General features: G+C 32.4%; 1 protein-coding gene across 1 annotated transcript in view; it reads left to right on the top strand.

The window, feature by feature from the left end:
• Positions 1–12,086, top strand: part of Smp_139200 (nuclear hormone receptor nor-1/nor-2, putative) — a gene marked incomplete at both ends in the record, with an annotated part of 61,707 nt that overhangs the window by 13,238 nt on the left and 36,383 nt on the right. The window contains one exon of the mRNA XM_018791826.1: positions 6,972–7,101. Within this exon, the coding sequence (XP_018645049.1) occupies positions 6,972–7,101 (130 nt within the window). The remainder of the gene's footprint in view (positions 1–6,971; positions 7,102–12,086) is intronic.

Raw genomic sequence — 12,086 nt, 5'->3', positions numbered from 1 at the left:
ATCCGACACGCATTAGACTTCACTGGTGATGGCTTCTCAATAAAACTCCAGGAAATCATCTTGTAGCCAGGTTTTCAATGATGGTCTAGCTCACATCAACTCATGAATTCAACTAATAAAATAGCTAAAATCTCCAAAAACCTCATTCTGATCATAATTAATGAGTTACTTATTGATTTTATGATGTACTGATATCTTTTTGATTGCTACTGAAGATTAGAATTCACTGAAGAGTGATTTCATCTTAATATGATGCCTTTCATTAATATCCATTCATCAAGTGGTTAAAAATTATTTCTGTTCATTCATGTAGCTAAAAGTATTTCTTGGATCAAGCAAACAATGGTTATTCCATGCTTTAGAAAACTAGTTTCTTGTTATATTCTTTAGAAACTAACATTTTTCCAAATAATGTTACGAATATATGCAGGATACAAGCTGATTGTTACGATGCTGATAAACATTTAACCTGAAAATATCAGTGACAACATTACTTACTTACTTACGCTTATATTCCTCGTTGAGGAGCATAGACCGCACACCAGTATTCTCCATCCAACTCTGTCCTGAGCCTTCCTTTCCAGTTCTTTCCAGTTAACATTCATCCTTTTCATATCTGCTTCTATTTCCCGGTGTAATGTGTTCTTAAGCCTTCCTCTTTTTCGCATCCTTTCCGGATTCTAAGTTAGGGATTGCCTTGTAATGCACATTGGTGATTTCCTTAATGTATGTCCTATCCACTTCCAACGTCGTTTCCTAATTTCCTCTTCAGTTGGAAGCTGGTTTGTCCTCTCCCATGAAACGTTGTTGCTGATAGTATCTGACCAATGGATGTTGAGTATTTTGCGAAGACAACTATTTATAAATACTTGTACCTTCCTGATGATGGTCGTAGTAGTTCTCCATGTTTCAGCACCGTACAGTAGAACTGACTATCTTGACGTTCGTATTGAAAATTGTGTCTTTGCAATTAGTTGACAGTTGTTTGGAGTTCCAGTTATAACATTACTTTTTAGATTTTTGCATACATATTTAGTGTACATATTTTTGCTGTATGATTACTTTACTCTTGATATTCGATCGAAAACAAAGAAGAAGAAGTGGTATCAAGTATTTATGGTTAGCGAACTTGATTCACGATTAACAGTAGATGTGACTTCAGTTCAGTTTACAATGTCTTTTTAATAGATAAAGTTTTAGTAGGACGTTTTTGTTTATTTTGATATCAAAAGCTGGTGACAGTCAGTTCGTTGCGTAGATATGAAAGCATCGATGAAATGATTATTTCATCAAAATTACGAACCAATCTAAGTTAGATAAACAATAAGAACCTGAGCACTGGATGACCGCTTCCTCCCAATACAGGACTCGTTAAAATTGCACACCAACGACACCACCACTGAGGATCGAGTCCATAACCTTCAGTTTCGTACACGAACGCTAAACCGTTAGACTACTGAACTGAGATCCAATAGTATATATATTCCAACTTTAAGATAATTGTTCAGATATAATAAGGAATTATATTTCAAACAGTATGATCAAATATTAGCTTCCTAAGTTTTTAACACTAAAGAATAAAAAATGTCTAGATAGATAAATAGGTTTATGAGAAGAAGAGAGATACAAAAATGATTGATCAAACTACCCATCCTGGTAAGGTGTAGTTTTGACTGGACAGTGGGATCATCTTTGTACAAGTAAATTGTCAATTCATCTAAATATTCATCATTGAATACGTCCAAATAATATTTGAACATGTGTTACAAGGAGAATAGATCTACACAGTTAGATACAATACAAACATTAAAATGATGTTTGGAATTATTGAAATGATAATGAACTTAGCCCCATAAAATGTATCAGTGATAACTGATTACAACCGTTGACTCGCCATAATACTATTCAATTCACCTCTGAATTTTAGGGTGAAATATGGAAACTGATTAGTGATAAAAGAATAACATGACTAAATGTTAAGTGGTGTTCATTTTTACCTACGTTTCAGTTAGTAGATCCACTTATTTTAAATGATAACTAACTATCCTTAAGCAGAGATGGAAAGTGGCTAGCAGTGGAATCCAGTTTGATGCGCGTTTCGTCCTATTTGGGGCTCGTCAGCTGGATGTACCTGCATCTCAAAGTTGAAGTTCACTCTGGGACTCGAAATTAGAGACTGACCAGTTGCAGTCCTAACAAATCGATAGGAAGATTCAAACGAACAATACTGAATGAATTTAACTATCCTTAACTTATGTTAACTGATCATTGAGTAGCGACCAATATCCTATCATGATAATCTTTAGTGCTGATCAAATTCTGTCGACCAGTTTGGAATGTGGCCTTCAGTCATGTGACTCATTATAGTATTCCCTATATTTTAATATAACCCGGGTTTCGTATGAGTTGGTACTCATTCAGTAAAATGTACCTAAAGTTTCAAAGGAAATGATACCCTCCCTTATGTTAATAATCTATTCCATCGTTCACTTATCCTTGGGATATCAAACATTTTGTATATTAATATTACCCAAAAAGATAGAATCATATTCAATGATAATTAGTGAGTTGTAACTTGTACTGTAGTACAAAAGTACACTCATATAGTATGTATGTTATATCACTTAGTAACCCTACCATTTTTCAAATTTCTTCCTTTGGTTGGAACTATACTATGAGGGTCATTGATAAATCAAAAAAAAGCAAAGAATCTCCTCGATAATTTTATCACCTCAAATTAATCTAAAACCTTAAAAATTGTCTTAATTAACTAAAAGAAGAAGAACAAGAAGAAGAGGGGAAAAAGGAAAGAGAAAAGAAACAGTAAGATGTTTCATTCAACCCATCCACACACACACACACCCATAGGTCTATATATTTATCCAAGTAAATATTTATAATCAATTTCAGCCTTTATTTCATGCAAGAATAAATAAGCTTAGAATGGAATGTGTAGCCTCTTTATTATTTTTTTTCTCTACTTTTCTTTTTCTTTTTATATTATTCACCTGTAAAGTGTTTCGCTTTTTTTCTTTTTGGTGTTGTCTTACATATATTACGTATTCCTTCACCTACTGTGATTACACCTTGTTTTTAATATTAAAACTACATACCATTGAATCAGAAAAAATTTATGCCGCTATTTGATGAAGCAACAACAACAACAAACAAACAAACATACAAACAAACAAAGAACCCCCCCCCATTCATAACTGTATGTACTTACACTGTGTATATATATATATATATATACAATAAATATTTATCCTTTTTATTTATATGGAATATCTTTCTCCCCCCTTTTTTCTTTCTCCTTTTCTTTATTCCACTTCATTTATGTTTATACTTATGATTAGAATAATCTAGAATTATTTATCTTCTTTTATTTTTTTTATTTTTTTCTATGGAGATCATTTATTGACTAGTACAATGTATCTAATCATGTAAATAGATAGGCCAATTTTGACCCTGTTTTCTTCGTTTTGTTGTTGTTCTAAATGAATGGATGCCATGAATAGATTTACCATTTGGTCTATATATATATATATATATATATATATATATATATAAACTAACTTAGATAGATAGATGAATACAAAGTGAATTATTGTTTAATTCATTCATTCATTACAGTTTGATGATGTTATAAGGTCAAACTTTGACTGGTATGTCATCGGTACCAATGTATATATATATATATATATATATATATATAATGATTTATACTGTAGAGATAAGGTTTTGGTATCTGGTTGTCATTTGTATTAGATAGTTTTATATAAGATTGGATTAAAATTTTGGAACTTACTTACGTCTGTTATCCCTAATGGAAGAGCATGAGCTGGCCACCAGCACTGTCCATTCAAACCTGTCCCGGGCAATCCTATACAGTTGTTATTCATCCTTTTCATATCTGCTTCTATTTCCCGGTGTAATGTGTTCTTAAGCCTTCCTCTTTTTCGCATCCTTTCTGGATTCTAAGTTAGGGATTGCCTTGTAATGCACATTGGTGATTTCCTTAATGTATGTCCTATCCACTTCCAACGTCGTTTCCTAATTTCCTCTTCAGTTGGAAGCTGGTTTGTCCTCTCCCATGAAACGTTGTTGCTGATGGTATCCGGCTAGTGAATGTTTAGTATTTTGCGAAGACAACTATTTATAAATACTTGTACCTTCCTGATGATGGTCGTAGTAGTTCTCCATGTTTCAGCTCCGTACAGTAGAACTGACTATCTTGACGTTCGTATTGAAAATTGTGTCTTTGCAATTAGTTGACAGTTGTTTGGACTTCCATATGTTCTTCATTTGTAGAAATGCTGCCCTTGCTTTGCCAATACTCACATTTACATCTACATCCTCCTCCGGCAGTAAGCTTAGAAGCGCTACAGGCGGAGTTAACATTTTGGAAAGTGATCAAGAAGAGCTTTTGAAACTAAATACTCATTTAGATTGTTAGCTTGGAAGGTAGTAACTAGGTGGCGACCTGCTTGAATATATGGGCTACCTGTTCCTGACATTGACATATTTCAACAATTTATCTGTTTATCTGTTTTTTTAAACAGAATATTATGTCAATTAATTGCACAATCTGTTCAGGTCAGTATGTGAAACGTTTTCGACCTTTCACTGTACAAGTTAGGAAAGAGCCTGATCAGAGACATTGTGGTCGCTAGCAATATACATCGAGAAGAATGTACATTATTCAGATGTTAATTCCTAAACAGCTAACATATAATTGGCGATCACTAAACATTTATCGTCAGGATCAATCAAGAAATAAGAAACGGAAACTTGTTGAAATACTTTATGCTGAGAATTCTATTCTGCTTAGAAGTCCTACAATAGAACGAAACGGCCGTCCAGTGCTTCCAGGTTTTCTATGGTGGTCTAGCTTCAATTGACTCATGATCTTAACGATATAAAACTACTAAAATCTCCACAAAACCCCCCTTCTGACTAAAATACTATATTGAAAACAGCTAATAATAATACTAAACAATAATACTATGGATTATGGGTTATAGGTATTTGTTATCTAACTAAAATCAACCAAAGTGAACTATATTCAAATTGAACAATATAATGTAACATTCCATCCGAAAGATAGTCAGCTTACACCAGTACTTGACTATAAGAATTCCTGAAGTTCTAGTGTGAATATGAAAAGTTGAGCTTAAACTTGCCGAAAATGAGATAGTCATCATCTTTGACACTAGACGATTGTATTATTATTATTATTATTATTATCAAAAAATGGGTGAATTAGGGAATTTAAGGTGATAAATTATTACTCAGTGGAGTAAATACAATACGCCTGACAACAGACTTGTATATCAAGGTATCAGTCACTCATAGAGTTGTGCATTAGCAATAGTCAAACAACCATAACCAGAATGAAACAAATGTTTATTATTCCCTAGTTGCCTGGTTAAATTTTTCCATGTTATAAACTATTTCTAATTGAACAGATAATGGGACTAAATACAACATGCCTACAAGTTCTGATATTCACATGGCAGCTTCTTAAAATTATAGTCCGTAGTTTACTACCTTAGCTTAGTGATTAGCTATACGAGTTGTTACTCTGGATATGATAGATGTAAAGAGTGTACGATCAGGATTTTCCAACTACTTCAATGTTAGTCACACATACGTCAATTCAAATCATACCTAACGATGATGATTCAATTGAGGCTAAGTAGAGTAAACAGATTTAAGTCGGAAAAAGAAACACAATAATACAATTTGACAAAATAACATACTTCAATGTTTTCCAGAATCATAAACCTATCTAAGTTAGGCAACGACTGAAAACCTGAAAGAACCTGAAATAACCGTCCAATCCAGGACTCTTGAGTAGTGAGCATTCAGGACCCTGATATTTAGGACTAAACACAAACCCTTCGGTATAGCACAGGAACACTTAATCTCTAGACTACTGAGCCAGGATCTGATAGTGTATAAGTCTAACTTCAGTCAATAAACAACATTAAAAACTCAAATAGAAATTAGTAATCCTATGATTTAATCTGATAGTTAATAACTATGACACTTTTATTCTTCATTTTACAAATTGAGGATCTTGCAATCATGCCTAAAGTTATCTAATCTAATAAGCTAGGTCTTTATAGACGTATTCAATATTGCGTATTTAATACAATCGTTATTCCATTTGAAAGCATATCAAATTTTGTTTTCAGTTAACGAAGAGTGTAAAATCATCCGGCGAGACCATAATTTATGGACAAACCAAACTGATATAAGATAACGAGTCTTGGATTTTGGCACGAAATTTATCCATACATTTGGCTAAATATCATTTTGACATCATGGTTGATGTCAGTTCGTGATGAAAACCATTAATCTAATCCCTAACCAAAACCATCAACTTTAAATCTTAATTCTAGTTCCTCACCCTGATTTGTAACCCTCATTTTGTCCTAGTTAGTGGGTGGACATTCTGAAGGTTACTTAAATGTCGCTCAAAGGTCATCCATAAAATATAGTTTCATCAAATATACTTATGTAAATCTCAAAAACTTTAGTTACTCTTATGTTTCACTATGTAGTCTGGTTTGATTTTCTTCCCAAGGTATTGTATTGAACAAGCACACAAGTGAGAACAATCGGACGCATTTGAACATAACATTAGAGAATGTCTTAGAAAAAATCTGAGAACCATACACTGAATACATCATTTGCAAAATATCAGTCAATCCTCTCAGACTTCGTTGTTCCTTCGTTTACACACTAATCATTCTCTGTTCTCGTACACTTTTATTCGATCCACTTAACCTTCTACCATCAGGCATTTGACTTTTGATTGATGGTATATACTACTTATATCTATCGACATCAGTAGCACACACCATAATAAGACTGAACACAATAAAATTCTATCATTTTTATCGATCTTTGTTAACAGTATATATACAGTATTATTAACATTACGTTTTTTAATTTTTTTATAGCGGACAATTCAAAAAAATGCACAATATGTATGTCTTCAAGCTAAAAATTGTGTAGTCGATAAACGTCGACGTAATCGTTGTCAATATTGTCGATTTCAAAAATGTTTAAAAGTTGGAATGGTTAAAGAAGGTTAGTTTATGTATAGTAACTATGAAATTCCTAAGAACATGTTTTTTTATTACCCTTTTTTTCTTTCATGACAGCTATGTAACCATTGGATTGGAAGTTTTTATGTTGATTGTAATGAACATGAACATGGATTGGAACAATCGAATGTATTTAAGCACAAATCATAGACTATCTCAGTAAAATTTGATAATCATACAGTGAATAGTTAATTTGCAAAATAATAATCCATTGTCTCAATCTTGACTGTTCCTTCTGTATATATCAGTTCATCTTCTCTAATTTCGTTTCTTATGCATTTTCCTACCGATTACGCTTCATTTCAGTTCTTTCCTTATCGATCTTCTGCCGGAATACATTCTATGCCTGATCATCACTATATACTACTTATGTAGATATAATTAACCCACACTACAATATGTGTGGCTTGTCTTACAAACTTGTTGACTATAATAAGGCAATCTGCTACATAATCGTACTTTTCCCGGTATTCATTTTTTATTCTAAACCCTTAAGATCACTAAAACTCCCCGGTGGGCTAAATATACTTAACATTCGGCGTTTCAACAATATCTAACGGAATCATTTATGGATCATAATCTACTCATTAATATCATAATTTATGGATAAAACTGCATAAATGAAGTTAAATTAAGATTTTATGGATCAGTTTTCAGGTGTAATTAAAAACTTTCTACTTGACATCAAACTATGTGAAGTTATCTCATCGGTTACAAGATCAGAGGGTTCAAAGTACAATAATGTGTATTTCTTTGGACGGATATTCTAAAAGAGCACTGAAATAGATATCCTTTATTCTATGGTTTCAAATACTTCTCCTGTTTGGTTATATTTCCTTGAACCAGTTTTACCAGACGAAATATTAGATTTTACTTCAAATTCATTCGCTAAGAATTGACAAATACCTTCTCCCTCTTGTATGTGTTACATCAACTTGGCGCCTCAAAGACTATGAAACTATTCATTCTAATTTAGACCAATTTTCTTATATACTTTTGTATATATAGCAGTGCGTAATGAAACATTTTTTTAAAGCAAACCCTATTGTCATTTGAATGAAACATAAACTGGAACATACTTCCTGGTAAATATAGGAGGTAAATGGAACAAAAAAAAAGTAAATTAAATTATGTTAATTAAGAAAAATTGAATTTTCTTTATATTTTTATCCACAGAAAAACAAAAAAACGAGAAAAAAGAAAAAAAGGAAAAAACAGAAAAAAAGAAAAAAACTTTGCAATAACATAAATCCTCTTTGTAGACGAGTCCATTTTTCAGGGTTTCAATTTATATTGTTTAATAAACGAGTGTTAGTTTTGACTCTAAGATATACAAAAGTATAAAGAATATACACAAAATCACACGCACACACACATACACACACACTAACATCCTGGTACACCCCCCTAGTGTAGTGTAGTGTAGTCAAATGACTGATCATACATACATGTATATACGTGTTTGAAAGAAAAAAAGAATTTACTTTCAAAGTAAGAATATATATTAAGTTTTATAGAAAAGAAAAAGGCATCAAATTTTTCGGGGTAACATAAATATGTGCACACATTAGTTACCATAATAATACTAAAGAATAAATTTTGACGTTTCTCTTCTTCCCTCTAGAAAAAAAAACTTTTTTCTCTTTTCTATTCGGATTTTAGTTTTTTTTCTTTCTTTTCTTTTCTTTCAATCTACAAACGAACTAACTAAGCAACTAACTAGCCTATTCGGTCACTATCTTTGCTTACTATTTACTTCACTCTACTATGATGATACTTCACTTTACTTTCCTTTACAAATAAATAGTAGTATCCATGTTTAAGATGATGATGATAATGTTCATAATGGTTGGTGATGATGTTGATGATGATGCTGATGCTGATAGCATACCAGACTGAAAGTGATTTATTTTCTTTTTATATTTTTTTGTATAAATTATTTATCATTAATGGTACGAGGAAATTCACTTTCATTATATCTATTTATCTCTCTACTTTACTTTATATTCTTATGTATATAAATAAATGGATTGGTTCATTGTAATCAATGTAAAACTGTAAGAGTTAACAAATAAAAATACCAAAAAAAAATTGTAGTGAATGTTTGTAACCGAAAACTAAAATGGAACCTAAAAAAGAGGAACATAATTCAGACTAATCTAAAAAGAAACTTACCATGTATATGTATTCATATACCTATACCTATACATATATACATGTGCTTGTGAAGATTCAAGGAAACCTTCTATATACTATTTTGAGGGATACTGATGATATTGTATTTCCGACAATGACATAATCATATACATCATTGATTTATTAGTTGTAGTTAATATTACCGTCATCATTCCCCCCTCTTCTTCTCCCTCTTCTTCTTTTTGTTTTTTTGTTCTTTTTACATAGATACAACTTTATATCATTTTATAATTTAAACATTTTTTAAGAAATAAATTTTTTTTAAAAAAATTATTACAATTGCTATGATTAGTAAGTTTAAATAATAATGATCATGTGCACTGTTGAAGAGTCCAACAATAGGACGAAACGGCTGTCCATTACTTTCAGGTTTTCCAAGGTGGTCCAGCTTTAATTGACTAACGATCTCTACCATTAAAATAATGATAATATTAATTACTTTATTGAGTACTATTTATTTGATATAGTAGAGGGGGGTGGGACTAAAATTTAAAGGTTACCTTTGAGCAACACTAAAGTGACCTTCCAATTGTCCACCTACGTAATGGAGTTTATTGAGGGTTAGGAATTAGATTTAGGGTTTTCATCATGAATTGACATGAGCTCAAATGCTAAAACTCTATTTGATCAAATAGATGAATGGAATTTTGCGCCAAAATCCAAGACTTATTATCTTAAGTCTAATTGGTTCATTCATAAATTATATTCTCACTGTAGAGGGTTTTTTAAGAAAAAATTTATGGATTATCTCAATAAGTCTAGTTTCATTTATTATTTATGTTTTAGAATATGGATAGACGTATCTTAACACGGGTGAATAATAATTATATACCTTTAGTTTTAAACAGTACGGCCAGTTGTTCTGGCAAAAGAAGACTAAGTAAAATGTTTGGGTTTGTTGATGTCAAAGTAACATTTTTTTTTTAGGTTATTCACATGATTACAAAGGTTTATACACGAAGATCTTTTGATCGAAACCCTACACTTTTGTTGTCTTTGTTAAGCGATGCTAGTAGATACTCACATATGGGTTAGAACTTCTTCCTCAATACATAGCAAACCTACCTAACTTTAAAGGGGGAACACTTATAGACTGTTTTACTATTAATTATCAGAAGGGGTTTTGTGGAGATTTAGTATTTATCATAGTTGAGAGCGTGAGTTAATTGAAGCTGGACCATCATGGAAAACCTGGAAACACTGGACCGCCGTTTCGTCCTATTATGCGACTCCTCAGCAGTGTGCATTCACGAACCCGCTCTCGCGAGATTCCAACTGAGGACCTACTAGTCTCGTGCCAGAACACTTAACCGATAAACCACTGGGCCGACCGGCATCCAACGATGTTAATGTCTAACTTAAACTGATCCACGAAGTTGAGCAACCATTCACCAATTGTCTTCAGTGAGTTAATATCTTCCAACAGACCTGGTTGAACTCCACTGGTCACTGCTCCTCACTAGAGCTCCTAGATATATACTATTGTCCAAGGAAAACGTCTCTAACGATTTGTTTTCGAATCTTTACTCCGAGAGGTGTAATCAAATGGTCACATGATATGACCTAATCATTATTAATTTCGTTATTCATAATTATTTTATTATTAAATGCAAGTTTTATGTTATTTATGGACCCTTTATTATTATTATTAGCTTTATTCAGTATTAGATTTTTGATACAATATAGAATTCTCAGCACAAAGTACTTCAACAAGTTTTCGTTTCTTACTTATTCGTCCTTCCTGACGATAAATATCGAATGATCGCCGGCTAGAAGTTAGCAGTCCAGTCAATCGACATCTGGATAATGTACATTCTTCTCGCTGCATATTACCAGCAACCATGATATCTCTGATTAGGCCTTCTGTAACATTTACAGCGAAAGGTCTTACACTTTTCAGAAACGCATCTGAATAGGTCGTGCAATTAATATCCATAATGATGTATTAAAACAAACAAAATTAGATAACTTGTTGAAATATCTAGTTGACAGGAACAGGTAGCCCAGATATTTAAACAGGCCGCCAATTATCAAAATCATCCGCTAACTCTCAGTTTTGTTAAGACGATGTGGTTCCATTGTAAAACATAAACAGTTCATAACAATAGAATTTGATTGATAGACTTTTCTATTCAACATAATACGGTGATCAAGAAGAAGGAATCAGAAACATTTGTTTGTATAACATTACAAGTTCGCATGAAGTTCACTAATATAAAGTCCGAGAATTTCCTAAAACCTAGTCAACGATGAACATGTAATTATTGTTGAGGTATCAAGACTTTTTAATTTAAAATTATTCCCTGTGATGCTTCTAGACGTGGATTGCTAAGGAATCCTAGTAAATTACAAAACAGTTCTCAATTATAATTTACTTAGTGTCGTTTACTTGTATCTTTCTATTGTTATTTAGGACTGCAATTGATCAGTCTCTTGTTAGCATATGTTCATTATGTATAGGCTGCCTCGATATTGCCTGAGGTCACAAGCTTTATAAGCAAAAATGGATTGTGGCTAGCACTGGAAACCAGGACGCACGTTTCGTCCTATTTGGGATTCGTCAGCTGAATGTATCTGCATTTCAGAGTTGATGTTCACTCTGGGACTTGAAGCAAGTACCGTTCGCTTCAAACGCCATCGCGTTATTCACTCAGCTACTGAGTCCTGATAGCCACTTGCTTGTCCAATGGGGTGAAGTTTAAATTCACTTAATTTTCCGACTGAAATCGATCACTGATGATAATTTCATAATATGTCTTATTGAAATATAAT

This window comes from Schistosoma mansoni (assembly GCF_000237925.1).
Source record: "Schistosoma mansoni, WGS project CABG00000000 data, chromosome 1 unplaced supercontig 0071, strain Puerto Rico, whole genome shotgun sequence".
Taxonomy (NCBI): Eukaryota; Metazoa; Platyhelminthes; class Trematoda; order Strigeidida; family Schistosomatidae; genus Schistosoma; species Schistosoma mansoni.
Note: the sequence above shows the minus strand (reverse complement) of the source record. Positions and strands in the feature narration are given on the sequence as shown.